This window comes from Periophthalmus magnuspinnatus, chromosome 4, assembly GCF_009829125.3.
Source record: "Periophthalmus magnuspinnatus isolate fPerMag1 chromosome 4, fPerMag1.2.pri, whole genome shotgun sequence".
Taxonomy (NCBI): domain Eukaryota; kingdom Metazoa; phylum Chordata; class Actinopteri; order Gobiiformes; family Gobiidae; genus Periophthalmus; species Periophthalmus magnuspinnatus.
Window position 1 is genome coordinate 16,687,876 of NC_047129.1, and position 27,638 is coordinate 16,715,513.

General features: G+C 37.7%; 1 protein-coding gene across 5 annotated transcripts in view; it reads right to left on the reverse strand.

The window, feature by feature from the left end:
* fnbp1l (formin binding protein 1-like) overlaps window positions 1-27,638 on the reverse strand; it is a 54,246-nt gene that overhangs the window by 11,065 nt on the left and 15,543 nt on the right. For 2 of the 5 annotated variants that reach the window (XM_055221409.1, XM_055221408.1), the window contains exons 2-10: window positions 14,733-14,848; window positions 12,633-12,683; window positions 11,761-11,908; window positions 10,523-10,585; window positions 8,018-8,122; window positions 7,477-7,605; window positions 5,579-5,725; window positions 4,478-4,699; window positions 1,918-2,097 (exon numbers count right to left, since the gene is read on the reverse strand). In XM_055221409.1, the coding sequence (XP_055077384.1) occupies window positions 1,918-2,097; window positions 4,478-4,699; window positions 5,579-5,725; window positions 7,477-7,605; window positions 8,018-8,122; window positions 10,523-10,585; window positions 11,761-11,908; window positions 12,633-12,683; window positions 14,733-14,848 (1,161 nt within the window). The remainder of the gene's footprint in view (window positions 1-1,917; window positions 2,098-4,477; window positions 4,700-5,578; window positions 5,726-7,476; window positions 7,606-8,017; window positions 8,123-10,522; window positions 10,586-11,760; window positions 11,909-12,632; window positions 12,684-14,732; window positions 14,849-27,638) is intronic. The other 3 variants (XM_055221412.1, XM_055221411.1, XM_055221410.1) reach the window with 2 other exon arrangements.

Below are 27,638 nucleotides of genomic sequence, written 5' to 3' on the forward strand. Positions count from 1 at the left end.
CCCAAAATAATTTACCACCATTCACATTTCTATAGTTTTTGGACATTTGGAGAGGTATTTTGCTTTATAGGAGGAACTGAATTATCTCAGTACTCACTTCTATAATACTACATCTGCTAATGGGAATTCTACAGGAGTCCTAAGACAAAGTAAGGTTAGACAACACGGGAGATCTACAGAGGACACTGCTGGGTCTTCTTGGTACTACACTCTATACACACTTCACATACTTACCATCTTCACTGACCACTGTGATGCAACATGTCAATCATTACAAGAGAAAAAACAGTAAGCGGGTTAATGTCAGTATAGAGCCAGTTTACTGTTTACTACTGGTTTAGCCTCAAACCAGTAGCACATCAAAGTTAAACAGATCACTCCACAACAGCTGAGAGGTACTTGTAAGTATTCATTATTTGATCAATACTTGTACATTTACACAAGCATAGGGTTAAAAATATAGATTCAGTGCCCATAAAGCCAGTTTTTGAATAGCATACTCTACAAATAGACACGTGTATATGCCGGTGCTGATCAGTTGGAAAAGTAGAAGTAAAAAAAGAGGAAGTATGAGCTGGGATGACACAGTACAATTAACTTGGAACAATTGACAGTGTGTAGTATGCTCCACAGAGGCTTAAAGGTATACTACGTAACTTTTGTAATCTGCAATCTGCTAGTCTCCATGGAGATGTCATTGTTTGCCTAGAATGTTCCACACTAGGGCAAGTTACAGGTCAAATCTGTGGAAAGGCAAGCCCACTTACAGCAAGAATGCATGTTTTTCACTGTATGTTCACATGTAATTGAATAAATGTAAGATAGATATGTTTAAGGATATATTTAAGGGCACATTTCAGGCAAAGCAATGGTATCTCCATGGAGACCAGCCAGTGGCAGACCCCTCGTTAAAAAGTTGCAAAGTGCACCTTTAACTTTGCCTGGGATACAGAACACACACTTCTTCAATACTTTACAAAAATGTGAGACTGGTCACTAGTGAATTTCCCTGTTTTCAAATGTGTGTGATTGACAGGTGATTTAGCCAATCGAGGACAGACATGATCCGTCCATATGGAAAAAAATAAAAGGGAAAAATAAATCATAAGTGGCTGAAAAACATGACGGATTTCTGGAGAGTCAATGAAAAAGGAACTAAACTGTTAATCTGAGGTGAGATAAATTTGATTTTATTTGTAAATCATAGGTGACCAATGAGCTCCTTCATTTCACATGTGTCACTGAAAAAAACATATCTGCTTGACCGGACTTGAGATGAAACGGAGAACATGGAGACCAGACTCAAGCTGCATAAAAAATACAACAATATATCAGTCTGGATCTGCCAGGCAATCTTAATCTGGGTCACTTTTAATAAGCACTGAATCAGCCAACTGCAGCTTACAAACTTCAGCTGTGTGTTATCTTTCAAGTTCACATTAAACTGTTGAAGGCAGGAAACCCATATCGCACTAAACTGTTAACGCTCACACCACACAGCAAATATCACTGCAAACAGAAAGCATGAAGAACCCATCCGATCTCACACACACCAGCAATCAGCAGGATCCTCCCAGATGTGATTGTTGGAAATATCTGTCTAATAAGGAAAAGCAGAATCACAGAAACGTAAGGGAAAACTGTGAAAAAGACTTGGGAAGAGGACATTATAAAGAGCCTATGCAAGTTTTTGGGTCTTCTTATTCACTTTAATAACATTTTAATGTATTTGTTGGTTTTATGTTGTGAATTTTTTGTGACATTGGCAAAAAACCTGATAATTCAATTCAAAACATTAAAAAATAATAATAAAAGAAACTGAAAAAAAGTACAAGAGTCAATATAATGTTTCAGAACTTGCAAAGGCCTTTAAAGAAATCGTATAAGATGGGTTGAACCTGTCCAACTATAACACACCGCTTCCTGTCTCACCCCTCTCTTCAGGCCCTTCAAATTCTGGGGGATTCTGGGTACTGTAGTCTTTATCTCTGACAGATAGTGGCTCACTAGATCTGTGCTGAAGCGGGATGAAGGGAAAAGGTTGGAGGGTGGTCGGGCACGGGTGGATGACAACTGGGGAGGAGGCGGAGGGGTGAACTGGTGGGGAGCGGGAAGAAATCACAAAGCCACAGGTCAACATGGAATAATCTCGGAATATCACTCAAAGACAGCTCATAAATGACTAAGCCTATAATCCAGTGTCCTAACGTTATCCAAACAAAACAACCTTCTTTAATATGGATGGGACAAGATCTCGTGCCTCAAGATCTCCTGAGATTTTTGTGTTGTGTTAACCCTTTTTTGTCCGATCTACATGTAAAGTGCTAGTAAGTTACACCTCGTTGAGAAGCTTTAGTGACAAAATGCAGTGATAAACGACACTGACAAAAAATATTAAATAAAATGCATCAAAATTTGGAACTGGGTTCACTTTTCAGAGATTTTAATCCTGTTATAGTTGTTACCTTCTCATTTACTCTCTAAAAGTTGTTTTTGGGGTGATCCATGCATGTCTGAGTAATCTTTAAATCGCATTTTCAAATTTCAAGACTCCATTTTGCCAATCAATCCTTGTTTTTACCGCCATTGGCACACACCCACTGCTCTGTATTTACTTCATCCTTCAATTGTATTTTCTTAATAGGTGATCCACATAGGATTCAGCACTGTCGCATTGTCATTTTGGTACCAATTTTTGGTTTTTTTTAAGCTGCTACTCGCGAATGTGATCTGCAGCTATTCATAGGAGGGGCTGACAGCTCTACAGCTCTATGTTGTGATGATGTTTTCTGGGTGCCCAATGGGAGCTGCTGACATCCCACTTTTCGCAGATGTCAGTAGACTTGTTTCTTTTATCAAGTCATTTTAGATGAATATTACGATTTAAAATGTTCAAATTATAACAATAATCCATGAGTGTCAGATTATAACTATATAGTAGACACAAGCACAATAGGTCTTCTTTAAAGCTAATTTTCAAATAGTGAAAGGAGGAGGGAAGCATTTAAATATATCTAACTTGGTCCTTGTTCTCATAAATTGGTTCTACGATTATAAAGTGTGGAAATAACCATCAAATTTATATCCATAAAAACTCAAATAGGCTTCCCTAGGTTTAATAAGCCCATGAACTGATGTCTTAACAAAGTGCATTTTCAACTAAAACTCTCTTTAACTGGGTGAATGAAGCCTGGTTTCTCCCTCTTGACCTACAAAGTAATATGTTGAGTAATATGGGTAAAATATAAAGGTGTTTCGGTTGTGTCAAACTATGTATTAAACAAAGTCACAAAGAAAACAAACACCCACACCCTGTCTGTGGCACAGTTCCTGATTGCCTGTGGCAGGATATGACGCTAAGCTAATGATTAATGATTAGCTCACAAGGGGCAAGGTCCAGATATGGAAAGACCGGTGTAGACAGAGGGAAGGTGGTAAACACTAAACACGTCAACTATGAAAGAACGATTAGAATCATTACAAAAATAGAAAGATGACGAATCATTAGGGCAGCCATGATTATTTCAGTAGTGAACTAGTCTACGATGCTTTATATTAATCAACTCGTTAGACTGCTAGTTTTATTGTAAATTTAGGCTTTCAAATATATCTATAACCAGTCAAAGAAAATGTATATTGACCATAGACTGTATAAAGAAGCGGACTGAAGTGAGTGTAACGTCACCCATAGCGTTCGGCTCTAGTCAAAAGGAGCTCATCGAGGCTAATAGTTATAGCGGCCAATTTGGAGCTAAGTTCCATATTTGGAATACGACCGTGAGTGTCATAGCAACGAAAGAGCCAAACTGGAGTGAGGCTGTTGAAGGTAATGCCCCCTGTGGTCTGCATTGCTAGTTTAGCAGTGAGCGGGTGCTTAGCAAGGTTGTCAATTAAAGTTGTTGCTAACACTAGTGGGAGTGACCTTGGGGAAAGAAGGCGCCTGATTTGTCTGTTATTAATGTTCATATCTTGATTTACGGACACAATAGTGAAATAAAATCACCAGGATCATGTAGAGAGGGTTAATACGAACATTTTAAGACTAAAATGATAAGCCTGACAGCAGCATTTACGGAGAGAGGAAAACAAAAGAGTTGATGGAGCTGGAAGTGCCATGATCACTTCCTATTTGGAACGCAGCGGCTAGCAAGTTAGCTATGTCCATTTATATATACAGTCTATGATAATGACTGAAGGCTTCTACATAGGGAATATTTACAAATAAACTATACTTTTAATACAAATTACAAAGTGTGTATTCTAATTTTGCTACTTTGATTTCAGTCTTTCTTTGTGATAGCTTTCGTAGAGTCTGTATAGTTCAGATAACAAACCATGACAAAACAAATGTAAACTAGCAGGTAACTAACATAATCTAACCTAACACAGATAACACACAAGTTAATATATTATTCTGAGATGGGTTTGGGAGTTTCCATTCGGTAATTAGGGTGTGTAGAGTGTGTCCATTTTGTACCTTGGGTTTCTTGGTGCCAAAAGGCCATAGTTTGTTTTTGGTTCTGTTCATGTGTCTGGGGTCGGGCCGTGACCCCTGGGTGACCTCTTTCTCTCCTCGGGGGGTGGTGGTGATCGTTGAATCGGAGCTCGTTCTGTTCAAGGTCTGACTGAAGTCCTCAAAAGGAAAGTCGCCTGGAGGTTCGAAGCCCGACTTAAAGGATTCCACAACAATGCCCGAGTCCTGAGGGAGAAAAATGTAATATGTAGAAAGGTCTAGCCTCCAAACAAAGCCTATCAAAATACCTGGAATTGCCTGGAATGTTCCACAGTATGGCATTTAACCTAACCTCTATCTCCATGGAGACAAGCAGGCCCCCAGGCTATTACAAGTCAGATCTCTGGAGTGACAACCCTGTTCACTGTAAGAATGCATGTTTAAGATTTTTTTTGCAACATTGAAATTGAAGGCAGAACAGACATTTTAATGCCATACTGTAGAATATTCCTGGCAAAGAAATAACATCTCCATAGAGACTAGCAGGTGGTAAACCCTACACCAGAAAAAAGTTACATCCAAGTTACAAAGTGGATGTTTAATGTATATTTTTACTAAGACTGTATAAATCAGCATCCATTTCTATTAAAATATCATGTTCTGGTGTATGTTAAAAAGAAGGTATTATGCAAAATTGACTTTTTGGAGCTTTTTACAATGTTGTTCCCTCATTAAAAACATACCAGAAATGTTTTTGTATGTCATCCATGCATGTTTGAGCAATTCAGCGATCTGTCCTGGGCCCAATTCGAACCCTACTTAGGGTTAGCTGTAAGATTTGTCCAAAGCTCCACCCACAAGCCTAGGTCCCACATGACAATTCTCCATAAATATACAAAGACATGATACAAAACAATACACTACAGCTTGACAAACGTGATGCAATGTGCAGTAGTTTCATTAACACCAACTTTAATGTGATGTCAAACTTATAAAACATGTTAATATGTTTTCGTTAAATTTAGCATTTTCAAAACAATAACAGGTGACATTGTGCTCTGAATATGTGATGTGTTAGCAGTTGATACCCATAGAAATAAAATACCCCCTCTTTAAAATACTTACTTTTCTTTCATCTACAGCTTTGGCGGCCAACACCATTCCCTCTAAACATTTTGAAACGATGGGAATAACTCTTCTCTCTGCTTCTGCAAAACTCCTGTAGGTCTCCCCCAGCTTCACCGTCCTCCGCTCGTCCATGTCCTGGAGATTCTGTGCATACAAATATATCACTGTTTAGGCAAGGGACTTGTATTTGTACAGCACAATTTGTAAAGGCAGTAATTCAAAGTACTTTAAAGAATAAGGAGGACATTAAAATCACAATACAACAAATCAAAACATAAATAATCATAAATAATCATAAATAATCATAAAATGAACATTAAAAAAGAAGAGTGCAGAATAAAAACCTTTCAGTCATATGCACAGCTAAACAGAACCATTTTGAGCCTGGATTTAAACATTGTCAAAGTAGAGGCCTGTCTCACATCTTCAGGAAGAAGATTTGAGACAGGCCAGGTTTTAGCTGAATAAAACTGAAATCCTGATTCCCTGTATTTAGTCCTGACTTTGGGCACCAGCAGGACGCCGGTCCCTGAAGTCCTCAGAGTGTGAGATGGTTCATATGGCACTAACATGTGGGAGATTTTCTTTGGTGCTAGGCTATGGAGACACTTAATCACAAGCAGAGCTGCTTTAAAGTCTATTCTCTGAGCCACAGAAGCTAGTGCAGAGACCGGAGCACAGGACTTACGTTTACTCTCTTAATATTCTCCTGTTGAGTAGACACAGTGTTAACAGAACCTTTTAGTCTCTTAGTTTTAGAGGAACACAAGCTTAATTAAGCCTGACAAGGTGCAACGGTAAACACTTGGAAGAACATGTCAAATAGGGCTGTGTATTATGGCAACAAAATTAATCTTGTGTTTTATTAATAGATTATTTCCCCAAAGTCCAAACTTTGCTCCAAACCACATGCTTTTACTGACAGAGGATTGGCTGTAAACCTCTAGAAAAACCTACACTGACAATTTAAAATGATGTGATGTCAAGTCTATTGAAATGTTATTGTCACAAGTAAAACAACAAACAACAAAATGAAGTAAAAATAGTAAAGTACTGTAGTGTAAAAACATTTAGGTATGTTTACTTAAGCACATTTTAATGTTTTTACTTTTTACTTTTACTTCACTACATTTGAGCGCAGGTATCTGTACTTTCAAACCCACTACATTTTTTAACTGGACTGAAAAGTAAAAGTATTTTGCTGCTAAAAAGGCTGAGGGGTTTATTTGTAATTTGAGGAAAAAAAAAAAAAAAAAAATGCTAGGAAAAAGATTGATTAAATTGTCTCTGTTGAACAAAATTCAGCACAAATCTTTATCAAAATCACTACATTTAAAGCCTTATAAGACCTGAAAATTGGTGCAAAGTACTTATTCTGAAATGGTTTCTTTAATACTTTTACTTTTCATGCGATACTTTTACTTGAGTATTTTTCTGCTCCAGTATCTTTTCTTTTACTTATGTAACAAAATTGAGTAGTTCTTCCACCACCGGCTTACATTCACAAACTGAGTAAAAATCACACAACTATGTTGCACAATACTTTTACAAACAGAAACATGTTACTACGTGCTACTACTCTGCGCTTACTATGGCTCAGCTGTTTACTGCTGTTATATCCAGGATTGTGTTTTTGTGATAAAGGTCCTATATTACGCATAATTGATATTTTCTAGTAAAGGTGTATGGAGTTTAAAAACACTATGAAGCACTTCCTGTTTTACCATATGACATCACAAGGTGGAACACAGTGTTTTCTGCAATCTGCAGGGTTTGTGTGTTAAACGTGTGAATGAAACAACACACACCAGGTCTGTTTGTGATGAGGAAACAACATTATAACACAGATCAGAAAATAGCTTAATATGGGCCCTTTAACAGAACCCATCTTGTACCTTGAAGATGTGTGGTATTGCGTTGTTGAAATGTTTCCACTGCTCCGCGTTGAAGTTCTGAAGTTGTGCTGCGTATTCGTTCTTGCTCTCATCCGCCATGTGTGTCCGAAGGTAGTACTGACTTTTGGCCTGGGAATTCACATTACATTCACAATATTAAATCAATGTTTTTTTCTTCTAGACTCTCAAAGTTACCAAACAAAACAGTGTTATGCATAATTGTGCCAGAAAAGGCTATAAATGGGTAGTTATATAAAACTCTTGAATTACCTCATTTCAAAACAAGCCTTATATGGTGCTACCTATCTTTGGATAACTGTATTTTCCTCAAAAGCGTAACCAGTAAGTTTAATTATACACCAACCATTGGGAAAAGACGACACAGTGTAATTTCAAAAGCATCAATTATGTGGCACTGACCTTCTGCAGACCGCTGGGCCACTCTCAAACGCTCAAAGATGTTTATGTTCAAATTTCACAACAGCCAAAAGTCAAACGAGGTCATTGTTTATTTAAGGCATAATTCATAAAAGTTACTCACCTTTTCCACTTCAGATTTTGTGGCATTGATGTCGTTATCTAATCTCTCATAGGTCACCTGGGATTTCTCAGCTTCTCTGCATTCTCGTTCAAATTTCTTTTTGCTCTAAAAAGTACAAAAGCGCAAGTTATTTCAGTTTGTTTTAGAGTATTCAAGGCCAGGATTGTAAAATAAAAAAAATAAAAACTGATACCCAGATAATGATAAATGCTAAAAACTAGAGATTTAAGTTTGACAGGAAGTAGCGACGCTAATCGTGAGGTTGCCGAGCACTACTGTGGACCGAGCGAATTGCAACCCAGATAATGATCAATACTAAGAACTAGTATTAAATATAGATACTCATTTGAAGAGGTATCAATACTAACAAAAACACATAAATAGAGCCAAGTGTAAACTTTCATGTTTTTAGAATAGTCTTGATCAAAACTAGTGTAAGACCACATGGTAATATTGAAGAAACAAGTGTTGTCTATCACAAATTACATTCCATTGTAAAAATGATTGATTTTGACTTTGAAGTTGTATTAGGTATAAACTTTTTCCTTATTAGTACAGTACCATTGTAGACATTATATAAAAAGGATAGCTAAAGATGAGTCAGACAAAGATATGTTTTACTTCCTTCCAGCCCATCTGGACAACATTAGCAGTGAAGTAATTGCAGTGAATTGTGAATACTTGAGGCATTACAGTCCAGTCACAAGGTAGTCACTCACAGAACCATGCAGACCACACACTTAAACGGATGTGATGGGACCTACGCCTAACGATCAACAGTGTTTCTGCGCCAAGCATCACTGATCAACTGCATCTAAGACACTTTATCAAACTAAAAGGAGCGACAGTAGTTCAGCTGGTAGGGTGTTTTTCCACTGATCCGAAGGTTGTCTATTCAAATCCTGCTCTCGACAACACTGGTAGAGTTTCCACTGACCTACAGGCTGGCGGTGTGATTCTAGCTCCTACTGCTATTGTGTCCTTGCCCCCAGTGCCTTCGTATACTGGTGTGCGAATGTGTGTGTGAATGAGTGAGTGGTTCCTTGATGTAAAGAGCTTTGAGTGCCTTGAAGGTGACAAAGCGTTATAGTACAAGTCGTACAATTTCCACAATATGGCATTAAACTTCTCTATCATCATGTAGACAAGGGGTTGATGCCATCAGGCCAAATTACAGGTCAGGTCTGTGGAGATGTGACCCTGCTAACAGTAAGAATGCATGCTTTTCTAGGCATTTTTGAGTAAAAGAAACACCCATTATAAAAAAATACAACATTGATAAGTTTAATGCTATACTTTGGAATATTCTAGGCAAAACAATAACATCTCCGCGATGGTAGATCGTCCACCAGAAAAGAAACACATTGCACTTTTAAATGTATGCGTATATGATGTGTTTTCTTTGTGTTAAAGTGTGTGAACCTTTGTTCCAAGACAACTCTCTCCCATTGGAAAACAAAGGATCATCTTATCTAATCTGATCTTAGTTTATTGTAATATTTTCTTATATCTACTATTTTTATGGCATCCAATAACATCAGGAGAGAATACATGGAAGTTCTGATCAGAGACATTGAAGAGCCAGAGATGTTTGAAGGTAAAATACTTTCTGAAGGACGGGTGTAAAAATGTGCCCAAGGAAAAGTGAATTGTACTGAAAGAAAAGCAACTAAATAAATGTGCACAATACACAGAAACTGTTTAATGTGAAAATCTGATGCTGCTCAATTTTTATAATAAGGAAAAAGCTCAAGGCTCGATACTTGATACCACAAACCTTTTAGACAATGGAATGTTATTTTCAACACATTATAGTAGTTTGTTTAATATTATCATGTGGTCTTGTACTAGTTTTGATAACTTCCATTCAAAACTATTCAGGAAAGGTCTAATTTTGTGATTTCTTTTCAGTACTGAAACTTGTTCAAATGAATATCTATTAATCACACCTGTGCTGTGTAACCTGCGCTAGCTACTAGCTATTTCATATGAGGTCCAATTCAAAATGTTATTGTGTATAAATGTCTGCATGCTATGGGGACATTTTATTTGAGGGCATTACTGCAGCCCTATACTCCACCCAGAGCCCTGAGGTCAGCTGACCACCTCCTACTGACTGTGTCCAAAGCCAGGCTCAAGACCAAAGATGACAGAGCCTTTTCTGTGACAGTGCCAAGACCATGGAACAGCCTTCCTCTGCCTGTCAGATCCTCTCAGCGTTTAGACTGAAAACCCACCTCTTGTCCCTGGCATTTAAAGCTAGCTAGACTGGATATCTTGGGGTTTTATTGTTCTTTTCCTATGTATCATGTTTTGTATCTGTATATTTGACGTTGTTTTGAATGTGCTATATAAATAAACTTGAATTGAACCTAGTTTTGATGGTGTGGAGTTGATTGGTGGATTCATAGTCCTAGTATTACTATAAAAAACATGCAGCTAGAATGTGAATGTCAAAATCACTAAATATTTGCAGTGAAAACAGTCCACCCCCTTCACACTCACACTGTCCATCTGTTTCCAACACTGGTCCAAGTACTGCTGAGCCTTCCGGCCCTCCTGCAGATGCTGAAAGTACATGACCACACGTTCATATTATGCACAGAAACCATAAAAAACAACTAAAAATACAAGCACTAAAAGTAAAACTGACATTTATGGGAGTTCACAGATTGCCAATAAAACAGAATGCTGACAAGTACTGTACAATGTGTGGAGTCAACTATAACTGCATTAATGCTGAGCTGTTTTGTGATCCAATTTATATCTATATCTATATCTATATCTATATCTATATCTATATCTATCTTGTACCTATCTGAATATAAGGCAGTGTCCACCAATAATCTGACCAGGACTGAAGAAGCGGCTTGGATGAGCAGCGAAACATCTTCACTCCTACAACTTTTTGTCCAGTTGACAGATTTGAGTTTTTAGTTTGCTATGGATCATACCAGGATGAATGAGGGATTACACAGACATGATCCAATCTATTTCAACTGTGATAGGATTTATAATTTACTAAAGATTCAGATCAGACTCTAGGAGCATTAATATTTGAGAGTCAACTACAATTTTAATTACTAAACTAATAAAAGATTCACAAGTATTTCAGAACAGAAAGAAGATTTTCCAAATAAAGGTATAAGGGGTTCTACCTCATTTTTTTCATGTAATATTTGTTTTGCTCCAGTACAGATATATTGTAAAAGCAGCTCTAAGGGTCAAAATGAGACCATTGCGTGCTGCCTGCATCTAATTATAAAACATTTTTAGTGATGCGAAGCAGGATGTAAGGCTGGTGCTAGTTGAGTTGTAAACCATAGACTGTATAATATAGGTGGACTAAGGGATTGTGAAGTCGCCCATAGTGTTCGACAGTGTTCAGCTCCAGTCAAATGAAGCTCACCAAGGCAAGCAGATATAGCGGCTAATCTGTAACCAGTGACCATATTTGGAAATCCAAGCGCAAAACCACAGAGCAATCAGGAGTGAGGCTGATGAAGGTAACGCTCCTTCCCGATATGTTAGGAAAAGGTATAAGTGAGGAATACGTTTGGACCTCTGCAAACAGTTTTTCACATTTTTAAGACAGTAAAAACCAGGCACAACCCTTTTAGGACATAGATGACCAAAATCACTTTCAATGTTTGTACTGTTGAAAAACGTCATGTTATAAGTAGTTTTGTTTCATCTTCTTCTAGAGTTTGTGTGATTGGACGTAGCACAGTGGATGCACTTACATGTTTGCGCTCAGCCTTGAGGTCCTGGCCGTACCTCATTAGCTCTCCATACACTTTGTGGCCCATCTCCTCGGCGACCAGCTCCCTCTGGCCTGCATAGTCATTCAGCTCATTCAGTATGGCGTAAAACGATAGACATGCTGTGAACCTGAACCGAGAGTGCCATTCAAACAGTCAGAAACATATGTGGATCATTGTTGTAAACTTAAGGCATTTTAAAAAAGACACATTATGCTAAATCCACTTTTATGAGCTTTTAAACAAGTTATAATGGTTTTCACTTTCCATTAAAACCTATTCAAAAGATGTATTTTGATTGACACATGCATGTTTGGGGAATCCTGCCTTGTCCTGCCTGTATTTGAAGCTTGAGTGCTCATAAAATATCTGTTTGCCCCCTTATCCAGGCTGTTGCGCTGTTAGCATGCTAGTTGTAGCTATAAACCATAGACTGTATAATAGAAGTGCACGAAGGGAGTGTGACGTCACTATTGGCAAACAAATGAAATTCATCGAGGTTAGCAATTATAACGACTGAGCTGCAACCAAGGACCATATTTGGAATTCTGAGCATGAAACCAACGAGCCAATCAGGAGTGAGGCAGTTGAAGGTAACTCCCTTCCACAACGAGGCTGTCAATCATAAAATATCTGTTTGCATCTACCCCCTATCCACGCTCATGGCTCTGAACTTACTTGCATTATTTGAACAATTTTAGTTCTTTTTTATGTAATTTCAGGTCAACATCGCTGTCTACAATACAAAATGTAAAATTATTACTATATATGTGATAGTATTTAATAAAATACCAGTAAAAGCACAATGTGTCCTCTTTAAATAAATATTAAACCAACAAAAATAACATCAATACCTGGGTTCTTCGTCTTTGGGGCGCTTGGGGCAGTATTTCTTTACCAAGTTCCTGTTAGAAAACAAGGAAGCCCACAGAGAGGTTAAAAATACCATATTTCAAGTTGACAGGTAAACAGGGAAAGATAAAGACGACTTCTGTTTATTATGAAAGATGAATGAAAGATCGGAACATCAAAGCGTGTTCCTGTTCTCCAGGGGTCGATCGGCAGCGCGCCAACGCTCAGAGAGGGTATGATTTAACTGTGAGCGTACAGCCCCCCACCACAGATGCATCACAAGCATTCCTGTCTGAAATTATAATGAACTATACACACGCGAGTGGTGATAGGGAGAGAGGGAAGAGAGAGGAAAACAAGAGAAACTGAGAGAGAGGTAGAGGGAAAGGGGGACAGAAAAAAGAGAGAGGGGGGGCGGCAGAGGGGGAAAGAAGAGCAGGACAGGGAGAGGAGAGACTAAGGGGGGTGGGAATGAGAGAGAAGAAAAGAGAGGGAGAGAGAAAGAGGGGAGTGTGAGAGAGAAGGGGGAAATATGGAGAGAGAGAGGGGGTAAGGGAGATGAAGAAGGAGGGACAGAGGGAGAGAAAGAGGGAAAGACAGGCGGAGAGGAGATAGTGGAGGAAGCGATAGAGCGAGATGAAGACAAAAAAAGAAAGAGGGAGTGAAGGTGAGACAGAAAGAAAAAGAAGAGAGAAAGAGAGAGAGATCAAGGGAGAAAGCACAGAGAAAGAGAGGGAGATGAAGGAAGAGGAGAGAGATGAACAGATGGAGAAAGGCGGGAGGGAAGAGAGAAAGACAGGGAGAAAGTGAGGGTGATTTAGAGAGGGAAAGAGATGAAGACAGAGAGAAGAGAAGAGAGTGAGGGGTGGGAGACAAGGATCAAGAGATGAAGAAAGGGTGAGAGAGCAGGAGAGAGTGAGAGAGAGAGAGAGAGAGAGAGAGAGAAAGAGCAGGAAAGAGAGTGAGTGAAAGAACAAGAAATAGTGAGAGACAAAGAGAGGAAAGATGATGGTGTGAAGGAGAGAGAGAGAAAGAGAAGAGAGACAGAAGAGAGAGGGAGAGAGTAGGAAAGAAAGTGAGAGGGAGAGAGACAAAGAAAGATAGCGTGAAGGAGAGAGAAAGAGTGAGAGAAGGAGAGAAAGGTGGGAGGGGGAGGGGTAGGAGACAGACAGAGAGAGAGAGAGGTACAGTGTCTTTGATCATTCATCAGAGCAGCCGCCTGCAGAGTGTGTTACATATTCAGAGAGGATTTCCCCTCTTTGATATCAGCTCATCTGGGACTGAACTGGTTTTAAATAGTTCCACTATATTCACAGTTTGAGCAAAAATGCAAAACAGTCACATTTGAAAACATTTTAATTTAGTAGTTGTCATTTTACACATCCTCAGCGTACGCAGCTTCATACATTTATACATTTTTGGGTGCAAGACTGACAGTTTTTTAGAGCGGCCATGATGTTAAAGGGCCCATATTAGGCTATTTTCTGATCAATGTTATAATGCTGTTTCCTCATCACAAACAGACATGGAGTTGTGTTTTGTTTCATTCACATGTGTTTAACACACAAACCTTGCATATTTAGGCTGAGCAGAAAACACTCCGTTTCACCTTATGATGTCATGTGTTAATACAGGAAGCGCTCCAGTGTGTTAAAGTCAACACACCTTTAATAGAATAATGTGGATGATTTCAGCTCTGAAATTGCACGTCTCTACTGAAATAAAGGTAAAAGGTAGATGTAGATTGAAAACTACCACTACATGACATCACAAGGTGGAACAGAGCATTTTCAGCTTTGGAGATGTAGACAAATAATGCACAATTACTCAAACAGGTGTGAATGAAACAAAACACAACTCAAGGTATGTTTTTGAGGAGGTAACAACATTATAACATAACTTAGAGCTCACAAGAGTCAATTTTGTGCCATATAGGATCTTTAATTACATATACTGAAAAAAAAAACTATAACACTCTTCTCTAAAATAAAAATTCCATAATTGTTTTCAGTTTTTGGATTGTTCTTTTATCAATGGCACACCTACCAGGAAACAAAAGTAAAACTGTCTTCCTCATTATAATAATTTGAAGTCTCTCTTACCGTAGCTGCTTGGCATAGTTCTGCTCGATCTCCAGTCGCTCTTTGACAAATTTGGCATAGCGCTCCAGAAAGTCGATGCCCCACTGTGTGTGTTTGTCCAGATTCTCAAACTGGTCCTGCACAGACACACAAAGAGAAAGCAGGTTAGGGTTAAACGACGGGACAATGGATTCTCAATGAAAACTACACCAGGGCAATAAGTCACAATATTTTTTCCTTGAACTAATCATTCAGTACTTTTAAATAAATATCACTTCAAATCTTTGTCTCTTTTGTATTATCCAACAGAACTCTTGTAAATTTGAGCATTATGTTGTTTATCCATAAAATGTATTGCAAGAAGCCCTTTGTAACAAAATCAGACCAAAACATGCTTTCCAAATCCAACTGTGAAATATTTACTGATTACAAACTCGTAAGAACGAGCTGCGTCTGTTACTGTAAGACGCTATGGGATGAGCGCATAGATTATATATATAAATAGACATAGCTAACCTGCTAGCTGCCACGTTCTGAATAGGAAGTGAGCATGGGCGCGCTTCCAGCTCCATCGACTCCAATTCACTTTACACTGAAAAATGATCACCCATCATCTGTAACTGCTGCTGTCAGGCTTGTCATTTTGGACTTAAAATGTTTGTATTAAACTGCTCTACATGATCGTGGTGTTTTTATTTTGCTATTTTCTCCATAAATCAAGATATGAACATTACTAACAGATAAATCAGGCATCTTCTCCATCTCCCAGACGTCACCCCTGCTAGCGTTAGCAACAGGTTTGATTGACAGTGTTGCTAAGTGCTCGCTCCCAGCTAAACCAGCGGTGTGGGCGGGAAGGAGCATTGCCTTCAACAGCCTCACTCCAGATTGGCTCTTTGGTTGCTATGATACTTGCATTCAGAATTCCAAATTGGCCCCTTTAACTTCTAACCTCGATGAGCTTCATTTGGCTGATGCCGAACGCTATGGGTGACGTCACACTCACTTAGCCCACTTCTTTATACAGTCTATGGTTACAAGAAAGACTTTAATCAGTGCAATTTAACACAAAAAGTTGCCCAATTTATAAATTAACTCAAAGGGCTTTAGATATCTCCATTTCTCTCTAAACGTGTGTCACTCTCAAGCAGATCATAGACGTTATTAAAGAACTAGATCCTGATTTTATTAACTGCAAAGGCCTGATTGAAAGCACATTTGCAGCACACATTTTGGGATCTGGGGCTGTGTTGGTTGTCATACACAGATGTTTGGGTTACGGCCCTGTACCGGAGCATCTGTTGAAATAGTTGGGTCTTCCAGGCAGTGACTCAGCAGTAAAAGTGTTTCCTGTCGGCTGTGGTCCCTCAGACACACGGCTCAAGTCCACATAAGGCCAAAACAGAACGATCAATGCTGCAGCGGTATCGAGTTATCCACAGAGCTTAAAAGGGGATATGTAATAGCAAGATCAGTAATGCTTGTGTAGAACATGATCTTATACCGTATGAACATCTGCAATGACTTGTATGTTTAAATGAGTGAAAAACAAAACAGTGTATTCACTTTTGTGCGATATTTAAACCACAAACAAGATCTAGCCATGTTTTTGCATATTTCTGATGGATTGGCAAAATATACTCACTCACACTATTGTCTGATTTATATTATGATGTTGTTTCCTCATCACAAACATACCCGTAGTTGTGTTTTGTTTCATTCACACATGTTTAACACACAAACCCTGCTTATTTAGGCTTTCAGTTCTTCTCTCAAACAGAAAACACTCTGTTCCACCTTGAGATCATGTCGTAGTACAGGAACTGCTCCACTGTGTTTTTAAACTCCATACACCTTCATTAGAATCATTTGGATGATTTCAGCCCTGGAATTGGCAATCTCTACTGAACTAAAGGTAAAATTAGCTGTTAACTTGAAAACTACGGCTTCATGACATCACGAGATGGAACAGAGCATTTTAAGCTTTGAAGATGTAGCATACTAATACTTAAGGGTTACTCAAAATGTGTGAATGAAACCAAACACAACTCCAGGTATGTTCTTGATGAGGAAACAGCATTATAATATAGATTAGTGTAATATGGGACAGCATACTACTATCAATCCACAGATCTGACCTGTAACTTGGCCTGGTGGTGTCAGCTTGTTTCCATAAAGGTTTTCAAGTTTAATGCTATACGCTAGAACATTCTAGGCAAAACTGTAACATTTCATAACATTGTAACATGGAGACTAGCAGGTGTCAGGTAAAATAGTTATACAGTGAACTTTCAATGATTAAATCAGTAATTAAGGACTATTACGTTATAATTTGCACATTTTATTCATCTAAAACAACTTAATAAAATAAAAACGTTGAGTTCTGCATTAGAAAACTGCGGTGTCCATTGGGAGCAGACATCGCTGTAAATGTCCTCACAAAAAAGAGTCAGCAGATGAATAGCTGCAGATCAAACTAGATTTTGGAGAACCGTGGCTGACAACAGGGGTTGATTGGCAAAATGAAAATAAGCAATTAAAGATTGCTCAAACATGCATGAATCACTCCAAAAACAACTTTAGATGAGTAAATGGCAAAGAGAAACAACTATAAAACACTAAAATGCTCTAAAAAGTCGATTCTGCAGAATAGGTCTGCTTTAAGTGCATTACATAATGATTATTGTCTGGTCATTACAAAAGGACAGCGTGTACTATAATGGTTTTCTTACGCGTTACCTTAGAATCAACAGGCTCACTACAATGGCTCTGTTCAAGTAGAAACAACACTATTATGTACAGTCTATGAACACACACACAACACAGGGGGCTGCTACTCTGATGTGTATTTGTACTGACAACTACAACTTCTCCTCACATCTTTCATTTACTCAGGGCTAAATATCAGACGCGGTAGATGGTAGACACGGTTCTCACTTGTTGGGCGATGTCAGCCCATATTTGTACACACTCCTGAGGGTCGCCTCCGGAAATCTGACACGGTTCCAGAACAGCTGACCTCTCCGCCTCTTCAGTTATCATTCACAACACCACAATGACAGCAGAGTGGTGTTCAGACAAGCATTGTGAAGAAGTAAAGGCTGTACAACTGAAAGAGGGAGTTAAGATAAATTGGGGAGAGGTTGAGGTTTATAGCAGGGAACGGTGTAAAACTAGTCTACCAAGTTGGGCTTTCATTTCTACAATTGTAAAAACAGTAGTAATTGACAATTACAAGTCTTTAAAACAAGTTAATTTGACATTTATAACTTAGGAGGAGGGGTAGTACCAGATAATTTCCAAAAGACGAGACATGAGATGGGTCGCCAAGATTTTGACTTAATAATAGAGATAGGTTGGCCAATAGTTGTGCATTTTAATGAATCAGTTTTAAATCTCTTGCAGAGGTCGATATTTAGTTATGGCAGATGTGCTGTCATAGCATACACATAATGCTTTATTTGAACACGTTAGTGCCACGACAATTGCACAAAACTTGACTAAACTGCTCTCTCATAGGCTTACATTTAATAAAAAGGGCTGTGAGTGAGTTTGTAGTAATTTAAATTGCATAATCTGGGAAAAATAACACAAAAACAGCCCTACATATCAGCCCAAAAATGTCGGCAGAGCTTATTGCCCATCAGTTTTTTCTGGAGTCTAAAGAATCGGTATTGGCATTATCCATGAAAAAAAACCCATATCAATCGATCTCTACTTAGTATACTTTTGTTCATAGTGTAGAAATGGTAGCAAATAGCAAATACTTTAAGTAAACATAAGGTAATTTTCACAGCTAAAAAATATCCCATCGTAATATGCAAACCTGCTAATCTTATTTACACCTCTACAAGAATTTTAAAATGTTTGGGATTTAAGTATTAATTTAACAGTTTATATTTCAGTCTTCTATGAAATATGCATTCTCCATTTTTGGGGGGGAACTGTATTTTTTTGGGAACTGTATTTTTCATTAAAACATAAATCGCAATTTTAATCACAATCCCAGCTCTTGAATGAATGGGTGAGTGGTTCCTTGATCTAAAGCGCTTTGAGTGCCTTGAAGGTGGAAAAGCCCTATATAAAAATATGACAATTTACCACAAATATATATAAAATGTGTTATGTAAAAATCACTATTAAGTAGCATTTTCAGCATCAAATTAATCATCGAACTTGCAGACTCATAGTCCAAAGTTAAAATCAACCACCAACGTTCCAAACTATTTCTCAGCCAATTGTATTCACACAACAAACAAAAATAGTTCCAGAAAATAACAGATATTTTGGATGCTTTCTCTGCTGTTGGAGTGTAATTTTCTGCCCGCGTCTCCCTCTCTCGATTGGTGGTCTGCGTCTGTGCCCACTGCCCACTCGTGTTAGCGCGCCTTCAGTGACTCTGCCCATGAATAAGTAATAGAGTATGAGCTCATGCAGGAGCAGACGGCCTCACAGGGGAAATGACAGCATCCTTACGCTTTTGGGTTTTTGCTTGCAGAAAAAAATAGAAAAAAAAAAGCAGAAGGAAGGAGTAGAGGCACAGACGGGAGTGGGATAAACACAATACATCATGTACCAGCACTTACAAAATGATGCTAAGGGAAGCAACGAGGGAGTTTGGTCATTTCTTTCTGTGATTAGTTTGAGTTCTCACATTGGCTCCCATCATATACATAAATGATAAAGGAGCCAGTCTTTTGAACGCATCTTTGTGGGATCTGAATCTATTGGATACATTCTCTTAAAAGAAGCCCAAAGCCCCATCACTCATTTTTTCTTCTTTTATAAATGTGATCCCCAATGCAAATATGCTCGTTCTTGGCAAAACTGCAAGCACACGTGGTTTTATACTGTCTGCTCTTAAGTGTTTATTAAGAGCTGCTTTGTCAGTTTCCTCATAGTGGGATCAATGAAGCTTTTAACTGAAGCAAAATGTGTGGCTTGAGTGCTACCACAAAAAATAAAAAGGTGATACAACACAGTAGACTATAGAGAGAGGATAAAGCATTTTCCAAAGGCTAAATACAATGAGCTTACACTGATCCAAGTACTTTTATGTTGTGTTTTTTATGTTTTATATTTCTTTGCGTTTAAGAAACATTTTTACTGTGAGCGTGCTTGCCAATCCACAGATCTGACCTGTACCTTGGCCTGGTGGTGTCATCTGCTTGTTTCCATAGAGATTTACAAGTTTAATAACTATACTGTGGAACATTTTAGACAAAACTCTAACATTAACTTTTCTGTTTAGGACTCTGTGATTCACCATTTCGGCCACAAAAAAAATAAAGTATCACTCAAGTAAAACTAAAGTAAAAAGTAATTTCTTCATTCACTCAAACAATAATAATCAGATTCTATATAAAATATCTGGCACATAAGAAATCCCTGTCTCTTGCTCTACACTTAGAAACAGGAATAGTGCATTTCACAGGAGATGCTGATGTGAATTAGCATACAAACTGCCGCTGGGACAATAGTTGCAGATAATGGCATTCCTGAACAGCACCCGGCCTCCTCTCGCTCATGTAATCCTGGAAGGGGACCTCTTTTTCCTGGAAGTCTAAGAGGAATAATAAAAGTCACAAAAATGTTCAAAAACAGGCAGCAATGGATATTACAGCCAATATTGAAATTTGAGTCAAAATTATGGCCAAAATTAGTATTATTTAGCAAAAATAACAGTTTATAAAATGCTGTCCAGCTTGTCATTTGGATCTTAAAATGTTCGTATTAGCCCACTCTACATGACCCCGGTATTTTTATTTACAATTTTGTCCATAAATAAAATTTTGAGCATTAATAACAGAGAAATCAGGCACCTTTTTTCCTGGGGGTTGTTTCTCCTAGCGTTAGCAACAGGTTTGATTAAAAGCATTGCTAAGCGCCCGCTCCCTGCTAAACCAGAGGTGCAGGCAAGGAGGAACGTTCCATTCAATAACCTCGCTCCGGATTGGCTCTTTGGTTGCTATGGTACTCGCAGTCGGCATTCTAAACATAGAACCTGGCTCCAAATTGGCCCCTATAACTGCTCTAGCCTCGATGAGCTATAAGTGACATCACACTCATTTAGTCCACTTATTTAAACAAGCTATGGCAAAAAGTAAATGTAAATATACCCAAAGTACTTGTGTCATGTACCAAAGTAAAAAAGACATAACATTTATAATAATGAGTAAGTCCTGTGTTTAAACAATTATCTTAGAATTGTACTTTTTAATAAGTGAACACGAGCATTATGTAGAAAAGAATATCATGTATGAGAAGCTTTTTTGGAACAATCTGATGACAAAATGGAAAGTCACAATTACAAAATGTTTACGGTATCATCAAATCTAGTGTTTCAAACTGACACTTTCAACCTAACACTCGCGCCATATCACGTCGGTGGAGGTGCTGCTTGGTCTAGTATTGAGGCTGGGACGTGACCTCAAATGTGTTGGTGTGAGGAAATGTTAAAGTCCTCAGAGGGATTATAAAACAACAGCCTGTGTTTAGGGAGCTTTAGGGAGTGTGAGGGCTTAGGGAGGGCATCTGGAGAAGTCAGCTAAGCAAAACAATAGGAGATGGAAGCAGACAAGACAAAACAGCTACCAACAAAAGAGAAAAATATTCAGTTATTAAATGTGGAAAGACTTTTAGATAAACAAAACAGAATAAGAAACGCTGAGTGTGTATATGTCCACATAATCCACATAACAGATTGGATAATAGATAAGAGGCTATAGCCATGATGTAATAAAGGTTTTTGATTTTTTCTCTATAAATTACTCCTTGGATTTTTGTCTTTGGGAATACCACACAAATCTCTACTGCACATTTTACCTAAAAAAGTGTTTTTCCCCTTCGATGCCAAATAAGAGTCTGGTTTGTGGAGAAGCAAGCCTGCTCACACTAAGGACGCATGCTTTTCTTAGTTTTTCAGTGAAATAAACACAAAATGATATATATAATAGGTTACACACTCTGGCTTTAAAGGGCCTATGTTGAGCCTTTTTCTAATCTATGTTATAATGTTTCCTCCTGGAGTTGTGTTTTGCTTCATTCAATCGTTTAACACACAAGCCCTACACATTTAGACTGATTTCTCCTCTCAAACTGAAAACAATTTGTTCCACTGTATTTTTAAACTCCATACACCTCCACAAGAATCATATGGATGATTCAAGCCCTGGAACTGCTGCTCTCTTCTAAACAAAAGGTCAAAAGTAGCTGTTAACTTGAGTACTACCACTTCATGACATCACCAGGTGGAACAGAGCATTTTGAGCTTTGGAGATGTAGACCAATTGATAATAAAGGCTTACTCAAAAATGTGAATGAAACAAAACAAAACTCCAGGTATGTTTCTGAGGAGGTAACAACATTATAACATGGCTAAAAGCTCACAAGAGTCAATTTTGCGTAATATAGGACCTTTAAATATGTTTAATGCTTAGTGATTATATTCATTTTAGGGAACATTTTTAGCACAAACATTAGAAGCATCAGTACGGCACAAGCTTCACCTCAACCTCAACCAAGTTCAGTTGTTTTCTCCTCCTTGTAGCCCATTGCCAACTGAAATAACTCACGTAATAAAACACATCTGTTTACGGGACATTGCAAAATTAACAAAGGCATTACTATGACAACACGCAACAAATCTCTACAGTTACCACCGTCCAAAACACTAAAATATAAGTTATATTTTTATTTCTGACACTGTTATGCTGGTCTCTTCAGTCTCTCCACATTCTTGCTCTTGCTGCAGACTGGTGTTCTCATGTCCTCCATTGTGATGACGGATTCCCTCATGAATACTGTTAAGTTCAACCCGCCTCAGTGGACCCATCTATTATGTTCCTGATGGCCCAGTTCTGTTACATTTGATGAATGAGCAAACGGCATTACAAATTTGCAGGTGGTTTTCAAATACTGAAGACAAAAACATACAAGAATCCATTCACGGCCTTTAATTTTATCCAAGAATCAAGAATCCATGAGTCGTTTGAATTGGAAGTATGTAGTATTTTATATAACGTATACATTACTTGCATTAGTTCAGATGAGGTGAAAACAGTGATGAAACAGTTGAACCCAGATTGAGGATAATCCAGAGCACCAAGGTCCCCGAACAATTTAAATGGCCCATATTACGCCATTTTCTGATCTATGTTATAATGTTGTTTCCTCATCAAAATTCAAAAAACATACCTGGAGTTGTGTTTTGTTTCATTCATACATGTTTAACACACAAATCCTATATATTTATGCTGAGTTCTTTTCTCAGACAGAAAACACTCTGTTCCACCTTGTGATGTCAAGTGGTAAAACAGGAAGTGCTCTGCTGTGTTTTTAAACTCCATTAAACACCTTGGTTTACTTGAAAACTACCACTAGATGACATCACAAGGTGGAACAGAGCATGACTGTATGAAACAAACACAACTCCAGGTTACGTTCTTAAGGAGATAGCAACATTAAAACATGACTTAAAGCTCTCGTAATATGGGACCTTTAAGACAAGTTATGTGCAGCTAGAATATGAGTAGGACACTGTGAAAAGATCTGTATTATATTTTTTTGATATTTTACTTTCATACCATTGTCCACCATTGGAGTTATAAGACAAATTTATTATTTTTTTAATCCTCATATTTATGAATCCTGATTTTTTTTAAATTCATTTTGTCTCAGTAAAAACATAAAAATCAAAATGGCTTTGTTTCAATATAAATTCCCTGAGCATAAACAATACAGACTATTAATAACTGCCCTTTAACACAAATTACTTCCTACAATTCTTCTTCGCATGAGGCGTATTAGTGAGGCCAGTAAATCTATAACAATGCATTAAGCAGCAGCACCCACCTCTTTAGAAACACAACTTTCAGAGGTCTGACTGGACCTGATGATGTCACGATAATAAAAACAAACAACTAGCATGCTAATAGCACACCACCACCACTTCTTGTTTGATAAAAATGTTTTATCCCCAGATGTCACAATAATGCTACTAGCATGCTAACAACAAACCAGGTTTTCCTGGTTCTTTGGGGACACAAACGTTTTCATTTTTCTTTCCTGCTTTCTGCATTTTAGATACATACTAAAGACATCAAATATATGAAGCAACATATATGGAATTATGTATGTGTAAGTTACATAATTTTACTAAATATTTTTTCGACAAAGGGTGGCTGCTTTGAAGATTTGAATATTTAAAAATATATATCTTTAGTTATTTACCTTTTCTAAAGATATTTACCTTTTTCTTTGCCACATAACTCATATATCTTACTTCTATATATCTTACACTGCGGTGCCTATCGACAACAAAGAGTCCCTCCTATGGATAGCTTTTCATTTGTTGCAAATTGACCATGCAACGCTGCCAAATCCCACGTGTATCACCGATTAAAACTGTCAAATTGGAGAACAAAGTCGCCGTAGGCGTATGCTGGTGGCAAGAAACCGGGAGTTGATTGGCAATATGGTGTTTTGAAAACAAGTGATTAAAGATTGCTCAAATATGCACAAGTCACTCCAAAAACAGCTTCAGGTGAAGGGAAACAACTATAGCATGGTTAAAAGTGGATTTTGCAGAACAGGTCTGCTCTAAAGTCTACACGGGACGGTAGCAATGACACTTTGTTCCTGTGAAAAAGTCAAATATTAACCTCATACAGGAGGACTTTTCTTTCAGCAAAGTGATTATCTTCAAGTCGTGTGTGATATGGTGTGATGTGGCAGTAAAAAAAGCAATAGCAATGCTTTCTGCGAGTGATAACATCTATGAAGGGAACATAAATCAGAAATAGACACAGTTTGAAGCTTCCAACGTTTCTGCTGAGTGTGGACAAAATACTAAAGACAGCACATGTGTGTTTCATGTGGGGACAAACACGGAGGAGACATGTGACCCGCTTTGGCACAATGGCCTGTCTGTTAAAGAGGCCTCAAATATGGAGTAATTATACATGTAGGTTAATGCAGACAATCATGTGCTTCATTATAGCCACCGCAAACAATACATCCAGTTTATAAAGGGTATTCTTAGGGACTTCCGTTTACGGGTCAAAATGAGGGCACGCCATAGCTTAAAATTAGAATAGACACAATGGTTGAACAACTTCGGAAAAAATATCCCATTAAGTTGTTTTTTGGACCAGCACTGCAATTGTGATATAGTTGAATCAGTAGTAAGAATCACATACTTTTTAGAACGTGTTTCAACAGGCCTTATCCTCAGAAAAAATACAATATGTACGACGTGGCATTTTATTGTCATCTTTGTAACAGTAAAAGTTCAATTGCTAAATGAGACTAGGCCTGTTACGATTACTCTAACAACATATCATTTTATTATATATATATATATATATATATATATATATATATATATATATATATATATATATATATATATATATATATATATATATATATATATATATATATATATATATATATATATATATATATATATGGTACAATCATTTTTGGAGGTCAAATTCTTGGCTGTTTCTTTTGAGATATTAAAGAATTGAGATGGGAAATGCAGATGTAAACTAATTACTTAAGTGTTATCCTGTCTATATCACTATATCTACATATTGATATAGTGATTATATGTAAGCTGAAACAATATATTTTGGGGTTCACTATTTATCATATGTACATTTTCTTTGTAAAAGCAGTGATGGAAGAAGTACTCGAGTTTGTTACTTCAGTAAAAGTACAGATACCAGAGCAAAAAAAAATACTCAAGTAAAAGTACCAATTTAAAAATGTACTTAAAGAGTAAAACGTAAGTATTTTCGTGCAGATTTTGAGGTCTTATAAGGCTTCAAATGTAGTGATTTTGATAAAGATTTGCGCTGAAGTTTGTTCAGTAGAAACAACTTTTTTTTTTTTCCAGCTGTTTTTATTTGTATTTCTGTGTTTGCTCAAATTATGAACTTAATAAAAAATAAATCCTCAGCCTTTTCAGCAGGTCTCAAACAATAATGAAAAATACTTTTACTTTTCAGTCCAGCTCAAAAATATAGTGGAGCAGAAAGTACAGCTACTGCTCTCAAACTGTTGATTTTAGCTGTTGAATAACTACAATCTAAGACTAATTATTGGTTCATTTTGCTATTCATTTGTTGCAGCTCAGGCCTTTTAAATGATCCTGTCTATTTATAAATGGTTTACTGGGATTATCCTGCTTTGTTGTTATTGTGTCAGTGGCGTAAAGCAGTTTCAATATTATCGTTTAGCGCAATATCTCTCTATAGAAATATACCGTGCTTCATTCTGCTGTTTATTTACTGCAGCTTTTTTTAAACGATACTGTACATATAGAATAGAAATATAAACGATAATATTGAAACCAAATTCTATGTGGCCTGATTTTCGATACTTTTGACAACCCTTCTCTGAACAATGATCCGTTGTAGTCAAGCTTCCTATGTGAGAGGGTAGTAGTGATAGTAACAATTCACCTTCTACGCGTCATATTTGTTATCATGACAGGCCTAAACGAGATTCAAAATTGTGAACCTGATTGCGTTGGAACTGGATCTGGCCTTGCAGCACTACTAGAGACAGTGTTTGCAGTAGTTGTATACAAAGACAGTATTATGCTCTACTAAGTGTTCAAGTGTTAATTTCATGACTTATTCAAACAAACACAATAGCAGCATAAGGAGACAGAAAAGTCTCCATACTAAGCCAGTAAAAGCCTCAAGCACATAACACAACAAAACATAAAAGAAGTCAAATCATGTCATAATTACAGTACATACAGGACTATTGATCGATCTGGTCTTATAAAAAACATCAAAACAATCACTTTCATTGTTAATTTCTTCCGTAAAATCCGGTTAAATTTGTTCCTCCAAGTTTGAACTCTGCTCCAAACCACATGCTTTTACTGACATAAGACTGGCTGATGACGACTAGTAATGACTGAATTTGAATAATTGCAGAGCCCTATTGTCAAATTCATTCATAAATATCCCACTTGTCTCGTTCTCATGCACCCAATCTTGAGTCTCCCCACCCACACGAGCTAACAGACTCCACGCAGGCCTATAAACACATCTTCCCACTGAATTATTACACAACACAAAATGGAGGTCACAATTTCATAACTTCACCCCAGGCAGCATTACAAAACTGAGCCCTAACTGTCCCAAAAACCGGTGGCTGACCTCGAGGTAACTGTTGCTGGTATTTTTTTATTTGTCTCGATGGAAAGCACACCTGGGCTGGCTCATCAGGTTTCAGTGGAACTGGATCTGGTCTTTTGTCTCTGCAACGTCATAGGCCCAGCCCCAGGCAGACTGGTCTGACAGGAGACACACAGCAGATACGCAGGCATGAGGATCCTGCATCATTATACCAGCAACAGGCCAGGGAGCAGTTACGCACAAGCAGGAGGAGTCAAGGGAGGGTATGGATATAAGGTAGGGTTGGCAAAAAAAATTAAATAAACAAAACATGACACTAACAAATACAAAACCTAGAGGTGTGTTAACTCTGGACTAGTGTTGTTTGGATACTCAATACCGACTCCCATACCATGATGATAATAAAAAAACACTCGGTCTTTAGAAAACAGAATGCAATTTTTAACATTAAATGGTAATACTTTCTTCAATATTCCCATGTGTCTTATATCTGTGTAGTTCCTCAGTGTCCAGGTATGTTCCATAGTGGCCCATGGGTGTATACTAATCTATGTGTCTTATATTTATTCTGATACAGCTCAAGATCACTCTAAAGCTATCCAGGAAAGGTTCATTTCTTTCCTGTGACTTTTTTTTGTATTGATACCTGCTCAAATGAGTATCTAGTTTCGATACTAGCTTTAGTATCATACTCTGGGCAGTGGTCAGTGGCAGCCAAGCCTCCTATGCGAAAGGGTAGTAGTGATATTAGCAATAGTTCACCTTA